Genomic DNA, 21,305 nt, shown 5'->3' on the forward strand with positions numbered 1-21,305 from the left:
CATATTGCAATGTTTTTGAGAACTTACCAAAAGATTGCTAATTGTTGTTCACTCCATTAAATTATTTGCTTAATAAGAAGCTATTAAAAGTCACTAAACAGAGAAAGACAGGGGTAATTACACCTTCCTTGGTTGAGTACTGTGCACTGCTGTGCTCATCTCCAAACAGAGTGAGCATCATTTCAAAGGAAGAAAGGGGAAGTTTCCAGAAGCAAAAAGCATAGGATAGAAAACAAAGTGAAGAAAAAAAAACCCAAAAGCAATAGGAAATAAAGAAAAGTTATTCTCCAATTGACAGCATTTTGAAAAGCTACTAGCTAAAGATATATATATATATATATATATATATATATATATATATATATATATATATATAAATTAAAAAAAAAAATATTCAAACAGCCTTTACATAAATGCCTTAATACACAGTCATGATAATGAGTTCTATCGATCATCATGTCCAAGACACCAGTTTTCTTCCAAGTGAGATCTACACGATGGAATATAAAGCCATGTTTATATTGGGTAAGATAAAAGTCAAGTAGTCTGGAAGACATCTTCACAGTTCAGGACACAAGGTGTTTAGTAATTGTTTTCTGTTAGGAAGAATTATATTGAGTTGCTGTGTGCTAGACTTCTTGCAAAACCCTTTCTCAAGCCCCAGGCAGATGGTTATTTCAAGATATTAGATAAGCTATCTATTTCTCTGGATTTGTAAGGTAATCATTAGGTGTTAAACAAGATTCTAACCAGTTACTTATGGACCACTGCAGGGGGAGAAGCACACAATAACATGCCTAAAATCCTATTTGTGAATAATACTGGGTTTTGTCTGAAAGAGCAGTCTGTGGAAAAAAATACAACTCCCTAAAGAGCCTCCATGGATTTCTACATTACACCAGCATGGATAATAAACATGGTTTTTGCTTACAAATGCAGACACTGATGTTTAATTAGTTAGAATTTATCCCACAGGAATTGAATCCTCTGTCCTATCAGAAAGTGAAATTTTAGCAGTATGTTTCTGAATAACAGACAACAGCGATAGATGCTTGGTAGAAATGCAAGTAAGTTAATTCTTTTATGAAATCAGTAAAAATAGTGTCCAAGACCACTTTGTTCTGAATACAATATTTTGATAGTCTGTGAAGATCTACAGTTAGATCCAAAATTTGATTCCATTAACTCATTTCTGTGAAATGGGATAACAGAAGAATATAATGCATGTCTCCTCCTTGTCTGTTATCCAAGTCTTTGGAAGAAAACAAGTAATTGTAAGTAAGGCTAAATTATGTACAGCAAAGTAAAAAACCTTTAGGGTTTCTTGAGGCATATTTTCAGCACTACTGATTTTTGGACAATCTGTTCTCCTGTGTACACTAAAACAAATTCTGCTAAACCAAGTTTTTTAAAAAAGTAAACACAAAGGTGCTTTGTCAGTGAATTAGCTAAGAACTTCCAGGCACATAACGAAAGTATGCAAGAATATGCTGTGAGTGGAATAAAAAAATACACAATGTAACTTGTCAGGCACTCTCAGAGTGGAAAATTTCAAAATCACCATATTTCTCCTATAAAAATAAACAACATAATTAAAGATGTTTCTTAATTTAGCATTTCTGTTTTGCTTTATAATTGTTTCTTATACAGTTATAAAATGTATACAGCTAAAAGGTATTATTTACTTACATGAACAAATACACTGAAAGAATGGGAGACAAGAAATAATCCAAAGCAACATTTTACAGCTTCCTGACTTGTTCACTGCTGGGAACTGCATATGCAACCCTTTAACCCCACATAAAGCAAATCTGTCATCTGTATGTCTTTAGGATAGTATGCCATTAATTGCCAGAGGTTATTTTCCTAAATAAATGCAAAAATTACTCAAAATTTTTTACAATGGATCATACAGCATGGACAATCTTTGATACCCTCCCTTGACAGAGCTTTTCCCAACCCATGCTTATTCCACTGGCAACTTTTACATAGTTGCTCTCTCCCTGTTCAGTCAGTATCCATCTTCTGTTGAACATTCATAAGGCCAGACTGGCAACCTCTCCTTAGTTATTCTCTTCTTTCTACACTCTGGTTGGAACATCACACACTGCAGCAAGCAGCTGCATGGAGGGAATGGAAGAGTTAACTATGACATATCTTTTGCTGAAAGTTGACTGTGCTACTTTTAATTATGGAACTAGCATCACAATATATAAGCAAGGTCCCAGTTCAGGCTGTCACACTGCATAAAACAGTCTTCTTGCATATACTTAATAATACAGGCATTCAATATTGGGCAAAAATGGCAAAATAAGTTCAGACAGTAATACAGCCTTAACTAATCTAAATGGCTGTACATTATATTTATTAGGAACATATTTCTCAAGTACTCACTCTCATATCATTTGCCCTCTATCTGAACAGAACCACTTTATAAACAATATAAAAGGAAAATCTGCACATCTACTGAAATCTGAAAAATCTGAAATCTACTTATGGAATTTTTTAACCTATTGCTTTGCAAGTTCCATTGGACATTCAACTCAGAAAAAGACCAAAAGTGAAGGTAAAGTTAGATAGGCATCCAAAGCCAGAGTTTTCACCAAACAAAAACAAAAATACATATATTTTGAAGATCACATAACAAAGTAAGTAATTCTATACTAGAAAAATCATTACTTCTAAAAACGTTTAGTGATTAAAAGACTTGTGTACAAAGAGTTGCCCAGAAGATTTCTAGAAGCCCTAATTGCATGAAATACGTTTCTTGTGCTCAGAGTTACAGTGCAGAATTAGGCATAAATGTTCATCTATTACAACTTGCATTAGACAGACACAAAAGGCAAGAGTTCCTGCAGATTCCAAAGTTCATCCAAAAAAGCAAACAGCCACTCAGGAGAAGCCTGTCAGATATTCCCAACAACTTCTAAAAGATCCTCAAACATGAGACAACTGTAGCCTCCTAAAAAGCTGCAAATTATGTTACCAAAAATTCTTGAAGATTCTGGGTTTTCTATGTCTCTGATATCTTTCAAAGACAAGTCTATGCCATAAAAAAAAAAAAAAAAAAAAAAAAAAAAAAAAAAAGGCAGAGTAGGCAGCCCAGCATTCTGCCTGTGACTAAACCAATCACAGCTGCACGATACTGAACAATTGTGGGCGAGCATATCACAATTTCTAATTTAGCACAACATTCTGCTATGAAGTACAAAGTGTAGCTTTAAGCTCCCTGATGCAATTAATGCAGAGGTGGAATTGTTCTTCCTTTTTTCCATAGCTCTGCTTCAGTCTTATCTACTAAGAGTTTTCAGAACCACATTGGCTGATGGCAATCTACTCTTTACTTCTGACACTCTTTATGAACACAGGCAGAAGGATCTAAAAGCAGCTGTGCATCTTTTATGCCCCCCAAAAAAGACCTAGTAAAGCAGTGAAATTATTTCTGGAATCTACATGGCATTTCCAGCTATGTACTATTGCATCCAGCATTTTACTAGACCTACACAATTTCTGCATGAAAAGTTTAGTATTAGAGAAATGCTGTCTTCACCTTTTCAGTATTCCTGTTCTATTCTTAGCTTGAAGCAAAAAATAAATGGTAAATCAAATGAGTTGAGAAGGCCTGTTAAGGATTCTTAAGGTACACAATCAGATATTTACAAGATTTGTTGGGGTGAAGAAAGCAAGGCAAGACAAACACAACAGATAAGACATTTTAAAAAGAATTTACCAAATATATTATGAAACATTACATCCTAAAAAATTCTGTTACACTGCAACTCAGCTAAAGTTTGTAACAGTTCAAAAGCTGAAGTGAAGCACTGTTCTCTAGTAAATAAACCATCTACTAGGAAGACTCAAACCTCCTGAAAGTAATAAATTATTGCTAACAAAGCTAGCAAAGATGAGGAGGAGTTAACACCACTTCCCTTTCCTTAAGCAGCTCATTAACTATAGCTTCCTAGGTAGTATTAGTGATTGGCTGAAACCTTATCCTGCAGCTTTTTAAAACTAAATAACACAGAAAACAAAATTTAACTGCACTTAGTAAGCACTGGAAACATAAATATCAATTAATTATTAATTTGGTAGCATTCAAAAAAACCTAAATATGTTAAAGAAATATGGCAAAAATACCTGACTCAAAAAACATTTAAGTTTATATATAAACATATATCCTTAAACAGAATAAAGCACTGCTTTTAGAACAGTTCTCATATAAGGCCAGGAAAGCAATATCTTTTCCCCTGTGTCTAAACTAAGTGTCACCTTCACACTCAATAGAAATCTGACTTAGTGAGCAGACTTAGTGGCAAGGTCCATATGTCCAAACAGCATTTCCTATCTCACAACAAAACAATTTTAGAATATTATAGAAGGAGCTCAGATGCTGACACCTCAAGAGAGATGAAATGAATCCTACCCCTAAAGATTCTGGTCAATAACACTGGACCAAAAACCAGTGTTATTCTGGTCAACACCTCTGGGCACTAGAAACTTAACAATGTGAAACAACAAATTAAAATAATATGACTAGGTGTAGCAGGAAACTGCATAGTAAATGCTACTCAAATATGCTTTTCCAGCCACATCTTGAAGTTTGCATGGTCTGAAACACCAGCTCCCAAATGATGCTGCATCCTCAAAGTCTGGTATAACAATAGCCTTGGCATGAGCCACAGCCATTCAGAAAAGCCAAGAAGGAAGCAGGCTCACTGCTGGATATTTCCAGAGTGAGAAGTAACAGCTGCTACTGGTCTGGCTGCTTTCTGCTGCTCTGGGCCCTGTACCCCACCAGGAACCATGGCAAATGCTTCACCCAGCACTGCAACAACAAAGCTTTCTGCCTGCCCTGCCAAATGCAAATCATTATTTCCCTATTTCTCTGAAATGAACAACAGCCAAGAGAACTGGAGGATCCCTGAAAGCCATTGTTTGGATGGTGACACCTTAACAAAAATAAAGTATCATTTCTGATAGAAGTATTTAACCCATATCCAGATATTTAGGTATACCCATTGTCTTTAAAATCTACTAGGTTAAGAATGAAATGTTGAAGTTGTTTTCATTACAATTAAACCTCCTTTCAATTGCTAACAGAAAAGTACAATCCGTAAAACCAAGGGATTTTGCCTATTTAACAAAAAAACTAGCTCTAACTTGTACTTTGAAGCATTCTCTGTTTAATACCAGTTTGAGATAGACCAAAGAAGTAGCAAGTTAAATAGGCAAAAAAAGCAAAAATATTTCTAAGTGAGAAGAAATCCAACACTATTAATTGAGGCTGCTTCATAAAATAGGTGAACATGTCAGAGACAACAGCTCATTATTCATGCAAATAGTACAGGCTACTTAAAACTCTTGGGCAAGGTGAACAGGACAAGAACAACATTTACCTTGCCCTAGCACTGCCATACATTGAGAACTTCATTATTCGTACTGGCACCTGTACTTGACACCTGCATGAACATCATAATTTACCCTTTACTACGTCTCTAACTTACACCTAGTTCACATCCTAACACTAAGAAAAGACTCAGGAACTATCCTCTCCACCAGGTATCAAACAAACAACCCTGGGGTTAAGCAGAATACTTCAGGGAAATTCCTTGTATGCTTTAGCTCCACACAATACAAACTGTTCTGTAGTCAGGTGCTGAGGTGAAATTCACTACCTAGCCAAACAAAAGGAGCTCTTTGAAATAGCCAAGCATTTGTATAAATGGCAGCCTCTGAGTTGATCCTAGACCATAAGGTGTTTTCCATAGTGGTTTGCTATCGATTTTTCCAATTCTCATCTGTGTGCAGAAAGCAAAAAAGAATTTCATATTTGAGTCAGTCTTCTTCAAAATTCTGAATGAAGAACTTGCCAAGAAAAACAATTATAGCTCTGACTTGATAGTTAAACCCATGTTCCTTTCCAGTTTCTAACCATCTCTTACTACATTCCCAATTAACACAGGAGAGTTAAGACTGTCCTTTATATCACTCAAGCTACAGCACAGTCCTAGAAAAGCAAACACAATTTTCCCTCCTTTAAACATCATACTTCCCTTAATTTTCATGTGCAACAAGTCTGTGTTACCAGCAGAGTGTTTCACTTCCACTTTCATTTTAATTGCATACACCAACAAAATTTTGAAGGCAAACTGAACTAGACACATTCATGAAACATTTCTACAGTCAGTTTTCAGAGCAGAACCCAAGACAAGACCAGATAGTTTCACTTCAAGTATTCACAATCATATGAGAAGCAGCAAAACAATTATTTTCATTCCAATAACCCTTATAAACCTTTGGGGGAAGGGCTGGTGGTGGACTGAATAAAAAAATACAAGTAGCCACAAAGTCTGAGAAGTTAGTTATGTTCCCTCAGCGTCCTACAAATAAGAATGGCCTGGCAGTGACTACAGAGCAAATGCCCATTTTTATGAAGCAATTTGGATGAATGATCTTCAAAAATTAGTTGATCAACCTGCAAAATCGTCACTATCACTTAAAACCTTACAGCTGCCTAAAATCTCCACCCACAGTCAGATCTGAAGGTAAAACACCAAGGACAGATAGCCAGCCACAATATCTAGTTTTTAAGCAGTTACACCATTACTGTATTCTGAAAACTCTGTATATTCAGTTGGTATGCTTAGCTCTCTCCTAAAGTCTTTTCAAACACTTCACAGACCCCAAAAATACAGTTCCAAACAACAAATGACCAGAATTACAGAAGAACTTCTTAAAACATTTCTACTAAAGTGTAAAAAACATCTATTCAAATGAATAATCAACTATTACATTCATATTTAAAGAATAAAGCCATTTGGATTTTATTTGGGCAACATGTCAATGGCTGTCTTGTTCTTTGGCTTTTGTAAAAATGTTAATGTGCCGCTGACAGCCTTTTGAGCACAGAAAACTAAGTATGATAAAAGAAAATCAAAACCAAAAAAGTCACTGTAATTTTGCTAACTTCTGGCAGGAAAGAAATTTCAGTGTCAGGACTTTGCAAACCAATACAAATCAACAGCAGAAACACAGTTCAATAAAATCTATTTTAAAAATGAGTCAATGCCAGCAAAAATTTTGCCAGTCTTCCAACTGAAAACACCAAATTAGTTACACCTCCCAAAAATTTAACACATAAATTATGATGCAGCTCATGACATTCTGACGTTCTTCTTTATGCATTTTACCCTTATTCTTTCTACTTTAGCAATCACTTTAAACATTTGCACAAAAAGAAAAATGAAATGCTAATGGAATTGGCAACTATACTGTCAAATTGGTTTGCCTCAAAACAACACAATCATACCTTCACAGAAGATTAGCAAAAACATGTGAAATAGCCACCCTTATTCAAAGGTGTCCACTCAATTAAATCTTGCCAAGGACAATCTAGCAGCAAATGGTGCAATACAGAGGGTGATGGCAACAACAATTTTTTCCCCAAAACAACACATTTTTCTTTCACAAAACAGTCCACTCTAATGAGACTTCTAGTTCAATTGTACCTGTTCATGCAGACATGTTCTCCTACTTCACCCTGGAAACTGGGAAGCAGGGCAGAGATGTATCTATTTTCAACCATTCTGATGATTTTACAATTACTGCCTCCAGGGTCCATAGCATGGAAATAAATGCCAGTTTTCTTAAAGTTGCCTGCTTTATAATACACATTATTTCAAAGAGGCCTACCACACCCTTGCTATCTCCTCCTAAGACTCAAAACCCATCTGGTTGTCACAGTGCTTTTCCATCTCTCCTTCCACCTTCTTGGCCTTCCTTGCTTCCAGCCCAGTGTTCATCAAACCTTTGCTTAGCTAATTTCAGCATATTATTCCAGCAAAAAATGAATCTAACAACTAAAATTAAATAGCTCAGCATGAGGAAGAAGACATGCTGAAGGCCTAAATTGCAGCTGCCTTTAGCTTCTGAAGAACTATGGTCATTGGGCAGGTGTTTCAAGACAATCCAAGAAATCCTACTAGCTTATCTTACACAAAAATATGTATATAAAAGCACTGGCAAGTTTGATTCAAGTATCTTAGCTCAGCTGGTTAGAGCATGGCTCTAGTAACACCAAGGATGTGGGTGAAGTTGCAGTATGGGTCATTTCCTTAGGGGCAGGACTCAATGATCCCTCCACATCCCTTCTAACTCAGAATATTCTGTGTGTTTGTGTATATTTTCTAGTTTTACATATCCTTTCAAATGACAATGATTAGTAGTCTATTTCTCTGTATTCATAATTCATAGTATTTCTTCCTGACCAACACCCAGGCTTTTTCCAAAGAACAATCCACAATTACTCCCAAAAATCTCAAGTATAACAGCTAATCAGAGATCCATTTAATCAGTTAAATCAATTCTAAGAATACACTTAATGGTACAAAAACACTCATTAAAGTAAGCTCTTCTCTCTCCCTGCACCACTCTTTTGCACACCAACACTCCACCCCATCACCCTGTCACACAGCATCATGAAATACTTTCAGACATCTGCAGCAACAGCAGCTTAGATTGAGTCCCAGCTCATCACCCCACTACACACCAAACTTCCAGTAATTTCTGATGCTCCATTTGTAACCAACCAGTACTGTGAAGATGCATCCTTTTTCTTTCCAGTAAGACAACATGATACCTGTGATTGTTCATCACTGTTTTGTAAGAAAACAGTGATTTCTGAGAACCTGATTACAGACCAGGTTGCACACAGAGCTTCCACTCTGTTGGAATAAGGAAGTCTTACCACTCATCAACATCAAGAGGAACTAGAGCCTTGACTACTGTTCATGGGATACTATAAACAGACATGAGGCAACATAAAATAAGCTTCCTAGTGCTTCAGAGACAAAAGAATAACACATCACAGATGCATAGTTTCTTGGGATATTTACTTAATAAACAAAACAAACTAGTTTTACTTGGATTATTTTACAGCAGTGTTTAAATTAGTCAGTATTTAGAGTTCAGATAGGTGGGTGGTTTCAAACATTACAGCCAAATCAGAATGGGACATGTTCTTATTATCCTGTATTAATAAAATCACATTTTATCAGTTTCACTTTACAGAAGTACATAATTATGCCTGGCAAGCAGTTTTGAGATATAAACTCTCTTACAATAAATCAATAGGCAAAAAGCAAATTAACTGCCAAAGTGAAAGCTTCATTCCAAACCATCCATTTTTCTGCAAGCTAAGTCACTATCATCTACAATAACTAATCTCTTTAAGAAGCCCTACTAAAATCACAGCTCTACTGCTAAAAGCCTCTAATCTAAAAGCCTCTCTCTGCAAGTGTTATGGATAGTTGAAGTACTTCCTTATCAATTTTGAATGTCAATCACTTTTCAGATTCACAGTTGGTAACATCTGGGTAAAGCTTTTTGTGAGCACCTAGTCTCCCTTACCCACCGTTCTCAACTGCTATTTACTTGGCATGTGTGGGCTTCCACTAAAATGGTTAATAATAGTTTCCCCCAACACTTTTATCTCCTCACAAGATACTGTTGTGCAGCTTTGCACTGAACTGAAGCAAAGACCTGATCCTGATGAAAAGAAAAAAAAAACAAAAGAACAGCTTTCAGCTCAGTCAATTCCCCCAAGCAGTCCACGTCCACACATAAGTGAGCAGCCAGAACACACAAAATAGGCAGGGAGGGAGTGAAAGCAACAAGCACGAAGGAGGAGCATGCCTTCCTGCAGAAACAGCCCATTTCAAGGTCAAGTTAAACCAGCCACAAGGTTTACATCCTCTAAGGGATCTGCATCCTGCAGAGCCACAGGTCCCCACCCCCTGCCTCAACACCATCACTGTAAAACCAGCTATCAGCAGTGGAGCTTCATGAAACCAAAAACAAATATTACTTTAAATGCAGCCTTGGAATGAAATCCCAGTGAACGTACAATACAGTTCATGCACTGAAGTCAATGGAATCCTTTTCAGTGGCTCTTATCTGTATTTTAGACTGACACATTACTGTGCTGTTTCCAAAGTAACTAGAATACCCTCTACAGCACTGATAGCTTCAGGAACAGTCAGGGAACATGAACCAGGTATGAACAAGAGACTGAGGCAGCCAAGTTCCACAAAAATACTGGCAAAGTTAAATTTTTCAAATTAAATTAAAAACATACTCTGGGAAAGACAGAACTATCTCTATATATTTCATTTGCAATTAAAATCCACCAGTAGGAAAGGATATAAATATATATTTCTCCTTCCTGTCACTTAACAATATAAATTTTTACTTATATGATATTATATAATCTAGTTTTCATATTTAGGAAAGCAGTAAAAACTACTTGGCACTAAAAAAAAAGCAATTTCATTTTCACTTTAAAGCAATCTTTAATACTTTAGGCAATGAAAATAACTGAAGCCAGTGATATTTTCATATACATTCACATACAATGTTAAGCAAGAAGTTACCTTGCAACCTTCAATATATAGCAATCTAGAATTAAGTATGGTAGAAGGAAGGCTCCTACTCAGAATAACTATCTTCCATATTTGTTTCAAAATCATCACAGAACACCTGGTTTGCATTTGCTTTTTATTTGTTAACAGTACAGTATTTCTTATTTGATGTTCTTCAAATGAAAACACTGTGTAACATTTCAAAATGAGGAAAAATTATTTAATAAAGTTTGTCATTTCCAGACTACTAGAAAGAAACAACACAAGATTTTTTTATATTCTTTAGATCTAGGCATAAAAACAGAAGACCCACCTACTTAATGCATCTAGTGAGGGCAGAAGGAAAGAATGCATTTCAAGTAAAACCCTGTGGCTGGGACAAAAAAAATTCAGCAGATTGACAAAAATTATTAGTCAAAACTTATAATTTCCTAGCAAAGCTCACTGAACATATTTCTACATGAAAACTAGATATATCTAAAATATAATCACTTACTGAGCCATTCACTCATTCATCAAATGCTACACATATTAAAAAACAAAACAAAAAAAGCCATGTAAACACCATTCAGGAGTTAATCTTGACAAATCTCCACAGAGAAACAAGGAGTTATTAACTAATAAAAATAAAATAACATTTCTGTGAAAATTTCCTTTCTAAATAACATATTTAATTTGCAGGAAACTCTGAATTTAAGTAATTCAGCTCACAGAGACACTAGATGGAACTGAGAAAAACTGTTCCTTTATCTCTGTAACATTATCACACATTTAATAACTGCATAGAATTAACCCCTTCCTTCATTCTAAACCACAAAGTGAGAAGGAGCATTCAGACCACACTCTCATGTGTGGAAAGTTTCTCCTTTTAAGGAGAAAGTACTGAGAGCCTAGAAAACAAAAACATCTTCAGCAAATTTTAATTCAACAAAAACCTTGCTTAAATTAATACTCTCTCACAATGTTTGTTTCCTTTTAAACACAGCTTTAAATAGGTTAAGGTAAACTACTGTTTTTAGTAAACTACTCATGTCAGTTCTGGAATCTGAGCACATGACAATTGCTTACAAATGAACATTAACTACAGAAACATGGTACACACAAAAAAATCTATCAGGTATTAAAATTTTAGCTGGAGACAGTACCAGAGGGCTGGGCTGCTGACAGTTTTTAAATTATTCATAATGCACAAGAAAAGGTAGGAAACAGAAAGTGTTGCCTAGGGGAAAAGGATCAAAGCTGTCTCTGCATTCCTATAAATTCTGAGCTACTGCAGAAGTTAAGCTTCACACAATCCAAGTAGCCTCAACAATTCCAATTTACACAACTTCTGTGGTGCTGCTTGTGGGTTGCAACACAAGCTGCAGTAACTCAGTGATGCATTATTCCCTTCCCATCTCCACATCTAGGAATTGCTGGAGAAGAAAGATTCACCAGCAGCAGCATTACATTGTCTGCATAGAGAGAAAATCCCCTGATATTCTTAAAGATCTTGGCTAGAGACCACAGGAATGAGATTGAAAAGGTCAGTGGTTCTTACCTCTTAATTTGAATTCTGTTGAATCAAATGAGTCAACAGTTCTGAGTGCTGTGAGCTCAAATTCTTAGTTGTACTGACAAGCACATTATCTTCAATTTCCAAGATGAATTTTAGTTAAAATTCTACCGTACATCTCATTATACAGATTTAAAGATGTCCACCTCTACCACTGAAAACTGTCATGGATGTTTTTGGATTTGAAGGAAAATGAGCAAGATCCAGAAGAAAGTGGCAGGAAAGGTATAAATAAACTCTCTTCAGTTAAGTTGGACTTGCTCAGAGAAATCAAGTAAACAAGGGCAAATTTTCTGACAATCACCACATTCTGTTTGTCCTGATTCTAAATTTTAACAACACATTATAATTGCATTCACCTCTCCTCTTTCAGATATGCAGTTTCCATAGTAACTGGAGATACTTAGTAGTAACCAAAGGCAGAATAACACTAACTTACATAATAACTTGAAACTCACCTTGGTTTCTAAAAATGTGTATATGCTTATTTTAGGACAACAAACATAGTGGTTATTTATTTTTTACACACTCCCCATGTGGTCAAGATAAACATCTCAAGTTCCTGTATTTTAAAAAGCCAGTTTCACAGACAGGATGTAACAGACTAATCCCAATGAATTCTTCTCATAAATCAGGATTTCTGCAGTAAATTAGTCAACACTTATGTAAAATAATATACTTTTGACTTTTGAACAATTGTTGACCATGCACTAAAAATTAAAAAAAAAAAAAAAATCTAGTCATTTTCTTAGATTTCCCACATTGAAGCTCTTTGCTATGTGCTCCTCTCCCTAAATTCTGATTGAGAATGAATACAGAAAAAACACAAAAAGAGATGCAAAGATGTACAAGTTAGAGAACACAGCCTAAAAATCAATGAGAAGGCTATCAAACTGCTTACTTCACCCAAATGCTAAAAAACCCCAGTATTTTAGGTGATTTTCATAGTAGTAGTATCATCATGAGAAATCTGATCAAGATAGCGGCTCCTGTCACTGGGTGCAGTCCTCTTCTGACAAATCCATGGCAGCTCAACCTAGTTAAGAGAGATCAGTATCCCTGCAGTTAGGCAGAAGAAAATGAGTCATGCCCAAGTTGCGTAGGCTCAGCTTGTCAGAATCGGGTAGGAGGTCCTCAGAAAAGCAGAGCTGCCTTCAGAAAGCTTAGAGCTGAAAGGGCAGCACAAAAACCTGATGGAGACATGACAGAGCTCTAACATTTCAGGGAGCGACACTGGGGGTATCAAGAAAGGGTCTGCTGCATACTACTACTCTAACACAAGAAGAAAACAGCAGCTAAATAACCTGTCTAAATCACAACACTAAGACTCCTCAGAAGAGGAGAAGGAAAAACCTCACAGGACACCAGAAGGTGCAGAACACACTGCCAGAAGCACTCAAGAGTTACAATCAAAACACTGGAAGGCTGCAAGGTAAAAAAACTCAGCTAAGGGCAGAGGAAGTTACAAGGGCTTGATGTCTTATCTCTGAGTGGGAGTCCAATGCCACTCAGCCACACAAAGGTCAGGATTTTTCCTGGTTAATTGTTTTTTAATATTTGTTTCAAAACAGTCTACAAATCCAGCCACTCACAGCTTTTTTAACTGTATCTCATAGCTATGACAAGGCAACTGCTGACTGAGCTATCAAAACACAGATCTCGCCTGAATTTCTTTTATTCTTCATCACTTAAAGTAAAAAACATTTTAAGAAATTAAAAACTCAGTTTAACTGAGAAACTAATTATATTTCAAAGACAGATGACTGCATTGAGATGCTATCAAAAAGTAGATTATAGCTTTAAGCCAACACCCTTTAGAGGAGACAGGACTTGAAATTTCTGTCCTCCCACCAGGAATAGTAAAACCAGATTACAAGAAGCTTTACTAGAGACAAACAGAAGAAATGGAATTGCAAAAACCAAACAAACAAAAAAACCAAACCTGTAATGCTGAGTCTCCATCATTAGAGAAATCTACTAGCAGTTGACTAAGAAAGCAACAAAAGTCTCATAGTTCACAAACTTTCAAGAACAGTGCATGCCAAACTAGTCATGCAAAAGCATTTTGCTAGGTGCTCAAATCCACCATCCTTTTTGTATTAGCTCATCATACATGAAGTCTGACACACAACCACCAAATTCCAAATGCATTATTCAAGCCCCAAAAAGGTCACTGATGCAGTTTCACAGTCAACTTAGCCATGAAATCCTACGAACATCTTTGTTCAGACTATCACAGGAAGCAGACCATCCTTGTTCCCCTCTCCTGACACCATGGTCCTCCTTCTTCTTTGCACTGGTGCCAGGTTTAAAGCAAGTCAGGAAAGAGCCTGATAAGAAATTCACATTTTTACCTGCTGCCTGCGGTTCTTGTCACATCCCTGCAAGCCAAGGCAACAGACAGTGCTCATCACAACTTAAGGGCAAGTCGGGCAGTACAAAGGGAGCATCAAACTCCTTCCCTCCTTGTGGGTTTGCAGTAGTGGGATGAGCATGCCTACTCCTACTAGCTCTCTTGTGGTAACAATATTGGATGTATGGCCAGCTGGAGTCAACTCCAACTCCAGAGAAAAAAGCCCCACTTAAACAGCCACCCACATTAGAACAGCTTAAGCCAATTGCAGAGTTGCAGCTAAAAACACATTTTCCAGAAACCTTTGCTTCTCAAATGACAAAGTCTGATTAATTTGAAGAGCTCAGAGTTTTAAGGTGATGGCTAAGTTCCAGAATAGAAATGTAATTAAGAAAAAAAATCTTTGAATTACTAAAAAAAAAAAAAAGATTACATTATGTTGCCTATTGTTTCTTCAGTAAATAAAATTAAGTGCTGTAGTTAAAACTGGCCTCAAATATTATAAGACTTAATTTGAGAGAAATTTATCAGCCAAATACAGGTGCAGGTTCTGTATCGCACCCAAAGGCAGAAAAGTTAATCCATGATCATGGATTAAATTTAAACATTAAAAGAAGCCATAATTATCCAGAATTACAAAGCAAATTTAAAATGGGTGAATATGAAAATATGAAAACCCAGTGTTATCTTCCAGCTTAGAACAGAAGGTTCCTTAAAACGTTCTCCCAAATTATGTAGTGAAGAAGCCGAGCTGGGGTGAATAGCAAACAGCCTCATGATGTTTCCTCCAAGGGAGACACAGTTCTGTCAGTCCAATTTTCATAATCGTGACTAAATACCTTCAAGCAGTGTCACATGTTACATATTCAGCTGTCATTTAAAAATACTGTTAAAAAGGCACATATACAGGCAAGACAATAGTAATGATAATCTATATACTCAGTTAAATAAATACCTGAATATCTGATGAAATATGGCAAAAATAGAATCCTAGGCTCTTCCCTAGTCCTAAAACTCATCACACATCCCTTTTTTGTGAAGCATATAGATTATCCTTGCCAGCTTTTTCTCTAAGCCAATAAAAACCTCTAATACTGGGAACCTGTTTAACAATCTACGTAATTTGACTGGTATAAATAAAAACTTTCCAACCTATATTTAATCTAAATCACACCCACTAAAATTTACTTCCTCTTAACCTATACCTCAACAACAGTCAAAAACGAAAAAAAAAAAAAAAAAAAAAAAAAAACAAACAAAACAGAAAAAAGGCTTTTAAAACCTCCCAGTGCTTCTGCAAACCATTTGTTACATACCCATCCCGCAGCCTTTTCCACCACATCAAGATAATGCAATACTTTCATGCAAAAAAAAAAAAATTATTTCATAGGTTCCAAACCTCTCAAGCCACATCATTTGGATTTGATACTCAAAACTAGACAAAAAAGTGCAATCAAAAAAAAAGAAGAAAAATAAAAAGCCTTCTGCAATTTAAACTCGATCAACATACAAAAGGATGACATCTACTTTTGCCAGCTGTACATTGGTCATTTGGACCAATTTGTGACTAGAAGTCCTGAATTATTTCCTACAGCTCTATTTCCCAAGCATCTCTATCTGAACATCCCATAGCCTCTTCCTAGAGCAGCATTTTATATTTAGCAGTTTTTTATCTTCTGAACTGTACTTCTCAAACCAGTCAAAATTACTGAGTTAAAAGTTAATTCTGTACTTCTCCAGACAAGTGCTGGCATTCTCTCCTAACTCAACAGCACATTTGCAACTTTTACCTCTTAAGAAAATGATAGATAATATAAAATCACCTCCTGAAAAAGTTATCTGGTTTTTTTCCATACCTTCGAGAGTTCTTCCAGATTTGCAAAAAGTAACTTAAAACTATTTGAGAGGGAAATAGTTACATAGGTAAAATCTCCATGACAAATTGAAACATGTATTTATTAAGTGGATGGACACAGAACTACGTTTAAACCTCCTAAAATTTCAAACTCTTTGTAAGATGGGTGTTTAAGCATATGTATTTTTCAGACCATACTGTCATGTAACACAATAAATCCAAGTTAGATTTCCCAAATAACTGTATTTCTTCACCAGAGTCACTACCAAGTGGGAGAGTACACAGCTGATAGGCATCTGACTACCTTTAAAGTCCATAAAACATTATAAAAATGTTTTTTCCACACAGATTGATACATCAAAATTGATTAAGCACAAAATGTAGACTGCATCAGCAGTATTCATAGTAAGAACCGTTGAATACCACCTACAACCAGATCAGTTGCAATGAAAACCCAAAAAGAAAGAGCTGCTCCCATCCAGCACTGCCACAACACCCTTGGGAGGGACGGCTGCTGCTTACACACTGCGGATGTTCCAACTTCCTCAGTTTATACAGCGAGCCAACAGCCTGGACACTTCAGATGTCCTGTCCTCAAACAGGACACGTAGCCTTGCATCTCCACTTTGGAGTTATTTCACGATCGCTGCTGAAGTTTCATTAATTATAATTAAAATTCATGTCTGTAAGGTGCTGGGCCGAGAAGAAACCCAGTTATGTGTCATCAGATGAAGTTCAGCACTTCCAACTCAGGGTGTCAATACTATTCCAAACAATATCGGAAGTTTTTCTCTGAGAAATGCACACTACTTTGACTCTGAAGGGATACGGGTTTTTCTTGTTTTGCCCACCTTCCATGTTCTTCCTTCCAAACATGGAGCTTTTTGAAAAGAACGCTATGAGACAGGGCAAACTTCTAAATGCTCCTGAGAATTTCAGTCTCCTAATATACAAATCCCATTTTCTTAAGTGAACTGTCTAAAGCTTTACTGTCCTCCTGTTCATCACAAGATAGGTTCAGAGCGTGCGTAAGCAATTCAGAGCCATCACAGCCTGCTGAAATCCCATTATTTTAAACGTTTCAGTACAACCGCCGGTTTTAATTGCGGGCATTCCCAATTACCCTAAGTACGGTAATGTGACTTTTCTTTTAAGAATTAAGTGAAGGCTGGAATGCCTCCCACTTTCCTGGAGAACTAAACCCCCCTGGGGGCCGGGACGGAGCGCTCTGCCTTGGCAGGAGCAGGGCACGGTGCGGCGGGACTCGCCCGGGGGGTCCCCGCTCCCGCCGGAGGCCGCCCCGGACACCCGCACGGGCGGCACCGCGGGAGCCGACGCGGAAGCGGCGCCTCCGGATCTCAACAATATCGCTATTCAACAGGATCCTGCACACATCCTGCGGCGGGCTCCGCGCCGGGAAGGGCCGCGCCGGGCAGTACCGCAGTGCCGCCGCCGCAGCCGGACCCCCTGCAGCCCGGCCCGGCGCCCTCTGCAGAGCCGCGCCGCGCCCGGCCCCGCGCCGGCGGGAGGCGGCTCGGAGGCGCCCGGCAGCGCCGCGGCCGCCCGAGAGCAGCGTCCCACCCCGCACCGACAGCCGGGACGCGCGGGGCCGTTACCTGTCACCGGCTCCGCCGCGGCGCCGGCCGCGCCTCCGCGTCCTCCCCGCCGGCCGCCGCCGCCGCCGCCGTCCGCAGCCTCCAGCTCGCACCCCGCGCCCGCGGCGGCGGCGGGCAGGAGCAGCCCCAGCAGGAGCAGGCAGGTCGGCACCGGCCGCACGCCGGGCGCTCGGAGCCCGCTCATCGGTAGCGCCGCTGCCGCGGAGCGAGGGCAGGACCGCAGGGACGGAAGGCAGGAAGGCAGGGCTGGAGCTCCGCGCTGCGCCGCTGTCGCTCCGGCGGCACCGACCCGCTCCGCTCCGCGCCGCCTCCCGCCGCTTCCGGCGGCCCCCGCGCCGCCGGCGACACGTCACCGCGCGGTGACGTCACCGGGGAGGGGGCGGCCGGCGGCGCGCGGCCCCGGTCCCGCTCCCCGGGCAGCGCGGCCCGGCCCGGGACAGGATAACGCAGGGCAGGGACGGGGCAGGATAAAAACACAGCACAGGGCAGGGCAGGGCAGGGATGGCGGCGGCAGCAGCAGGAGCAGGAGCAGGTGCCGGGACCGCGCCCGCGCCGCCTGCACCGCCGGGCGCCGGGGCGCTCCTGTCCCGCGGCGCCCTCGGGCTCCGTGCCGGCCCCGCTCCCCCGGAGCCCCTCGGGTACAGAGCGGCTGGGCCGGATTCGGGAAAGGCGCCACGTGGAAATAACATACTTCAGCTACAAGACTTTGTTAAACTCGCCCTTACGGCGCCACCAATGCAAACACCTGAGCAGAGCTTTCTCAAGTTTAGGTTCGGTGTGTACCACGGCACTCTCAAAACATCAACAGAAGAGTTTCAAATCTGATCCCACACAACTGAAACCTGGAAAATTAAGACTTCACAAAGATTCAACTGCGATTTCATTGTGCTTAAAATCTTGACCAAAAAAACCTGCTTTTTCTTATGATGTTTCCATCAAGCCCCTGAATGGCAGTAAAGTCTGTTCGTGCTTTGTGGTATCCAAACCTGTGGTACTTTACAACATTCTGTTTAGAGCCATTTAACAAGAATAACACAGCCTTTAAAGACCAAATTCAATCTAGTATCTTAGATACACAGTATGTGAAGCAATAATGCAGCGCAGATGCTAAAAGCCATATAAACATTACCTCTGCTATTAACTATTGCAATTACCTAAGAAACAACAGAAGAGGGGTTGAAAGAGCCTTGAGAAAAGCCTTTGCCTCCTAAGTGGAACCTACAGGAGACAGGAGCATGAAATGGAGTTGTACAAGCTGCTTCTGCGGGTCAGCAAAATCCAGAAAGCGAACTGTGAAATGATTACAGTACTACTAAATGCAGCAGGGAACAATTTCTCTAATATAGTTGGCATGCAAACTCCATCCCAGTAGAAACATATTTTTATGGGGGAAAAAAACCACAAAACTTTTAAATAATCATATAGCATATAAAGTTTTGGAAAATGTGTCTAAACCTTATAAACTCTGATTGAATTCTGAAATCTGTGCATAGCACTATCATTCCAGCTGGTGAGTACAACAGCTTTTAAAGACCAACAGTATCTGACCAGATCTTGTGCAAAGAGAACAATGAAAAGCCTGTATCTTAAAAAAGCTTGTTCAGTGTTGTTTAACTTTAGGGAGGGGAGCTGGAGCAGAGTAAATTTCCCAGATGGAAACAAAGAAACCGGCTGTTAATTTAATTAATTAGTTAATGTTATATTACAGAGAGAGGAATGCATAAAGGGTACATGAAAGAGGCAAGTTTCCCAGACAAGTGTGAACTGTTTTAACTGAGAGTTAGTGCAGTCAAAAGATCCAGACTGCACAGGCACTGTATTCTGCATCAGAATAGTTATGAGATGGAGACACTCCAAGAAAACCATGTGGGTCTAAAATAATAAATGATCCTTGCTAAAAGTTCTCTTTCAATGTTCGTTCATTTTCACCTCCTGCTTTTAACTACAAGTCCCCAACTCATGAAGCATAGAATAGATTGTTTTCAAGCAATGCCTGTGTTCTGGAGTTTTGGGGATGTCACTGCCAGTCAGGACACCATAGCAGAAGATCTTGGAGTGAGAATCTTCTTAGCTGGAAATGCCTCATGGTACAGTGCCGCTTCATATCACGTAGAATCAGCTGCATGAGCTCAGAATCAAGGAAAGACTGCCGCCATTAATCCACAGAAACCTAAATAATTAGTGGTTTCAATATGAGGACCCAAATTCTAAGAAGTGCCCTGCAAGGCTTCATCACAGAATGAGAGAAAAATGTATGACCTCTAGAGTTCCTCTAGTCTAATTCCCCTACTCAACCCTGAGGAACATCACTCATAACCAGATGCTGTTCCATTTCAGACTGGTCACCACTATTTTTAAATGGAGTGGTTCAGACTGCCATCCACCTCATCTACTTACCTAGTCCCTACTGGACTACAAAAATGATGTGGATGTCACAGCAAAAGACCCTTGCTAAAATCAGTATGTGCTGCTCTTAGCACTTCAGTCATGGAGCCAACTCTCTCACGACCAAAGGCAACTGTGCTGGTTTTTCTGAATTGGCTTGTCTTTTGTCATCTCAGAAATGGCTTCCAGAAACATTTCCTTCATGATCTCCTCTGAGAGAGCTACGTAGTAAGGATGACTTCTCTGCAGTTTCCTGCACCTTCCTTTGGTGATGGATGGATGTGACATTTGCTTTTTTTCCAGTAACTGGAAATCCCATCTGATTGTCACAGACTTTAGAAGGTGATAGGAAGCAGCACAATTAAGTTACTCACCTTCCTCGGCACCTTTACAAGCAGCTCCTTTCAGCCCTAAGGACTTGCAAACATTTGCTAAATTTGCTAAATTCTCCTCCTCCAGACCTTGCCAAATTAGGCATAGAGCTCTGTGAACCCTAAGGGCTGACCTTGCTAGTAAAGAACAAGTGAAAGAGGGCTTTGAGAATCTCAGCCTTTTCACAGTTCTTCATCACTAGTGACCTGCCCCATTCATCAGCAGAGCTGTGTGGTTTTGGGGTATGCTTGCTATTTAGAATGTTTTCTCTATCTCTGAATGTAGACAGTTGTAATAGAAGGGCTGGAATTTGTTGTGAATGGAGAACGAATGGTAATGTATTGACACGGGGTCGCTAGATGAAGCACAGAGCAGCAAAAGAATTCTCACCTTGGACTATGCTGTTGGCATCCAAATTACTCAGCACATCTATGTGCAGTTTTACAAGATACAAGTTTCTATTCTGAAGAAAAAGAGCAATGAAGAAATCATGATGACTCACAGAGGTGAGACAGGATGGAGACACTGATCACTATCAGCTGCTAAAGGCTACAAAGATGCATATCCAAAATGTCTGCTTTGAGTATATCCTTTCCTGAAAGAGGAATTGCACTGGCATATGCTACATTGTTGATAGAAAGTTACCTATCTTTATCTTTTTTGCAGGGAACAAACTGGTCTCGAAGGCTTAAGAGTTCTGCCATTTATGTTACTTTCTGCCACGAATCCTGATGAGTATCAATGGACTCCT

The 21,305-nt window shown here is 39.1% G+C and overlaps 1 protein-coding gene across 2 annotated transcripts in view; it reads right to left on the bottom strand.

Moving 5' to 3' along the window:
- Nucleotides 1–18,118, bottom strand: part of STIM2 (stromal interaction molecule 2) — a 69,159-nt gene extending 51,041 nt beyond the window's left edge. For both annotated transcript variants that reach the window (XM_056489799.1, XM_056489800.1), the window contains exon 1: nt 17,798–18,118. In XM_056489799.1, coding sequence (XP_056345774.1) covers nt 17,798–17,981 — 184 coding nt within the window. In that variant the 5' untranslated portion in view covers nt 17,982–18,118. The remainder of the gene's footprint in view (nt 1–17,797) is intronic.
- Between the last annotated feature and the right edge of the window lie 3,187 nt (nt 18,119–21,305).

The sequence above is a fragment of the Oenanthe melanoleuca genome, chromosome 4 (genome assembly GCF_029582105.1).
Source record: "Oenanthe melanoleuca isolate GR-GAL-2019-014 chromosome 4, OMel1.0, whole genome shotgun sequence".
Classification (NCBI taxonomy): Eukaryota; Metazoa; Chordata; class Aves; order Passeriformes; family Muscicapidae; genus Oenanthe; species Oenanthe melanoleuca.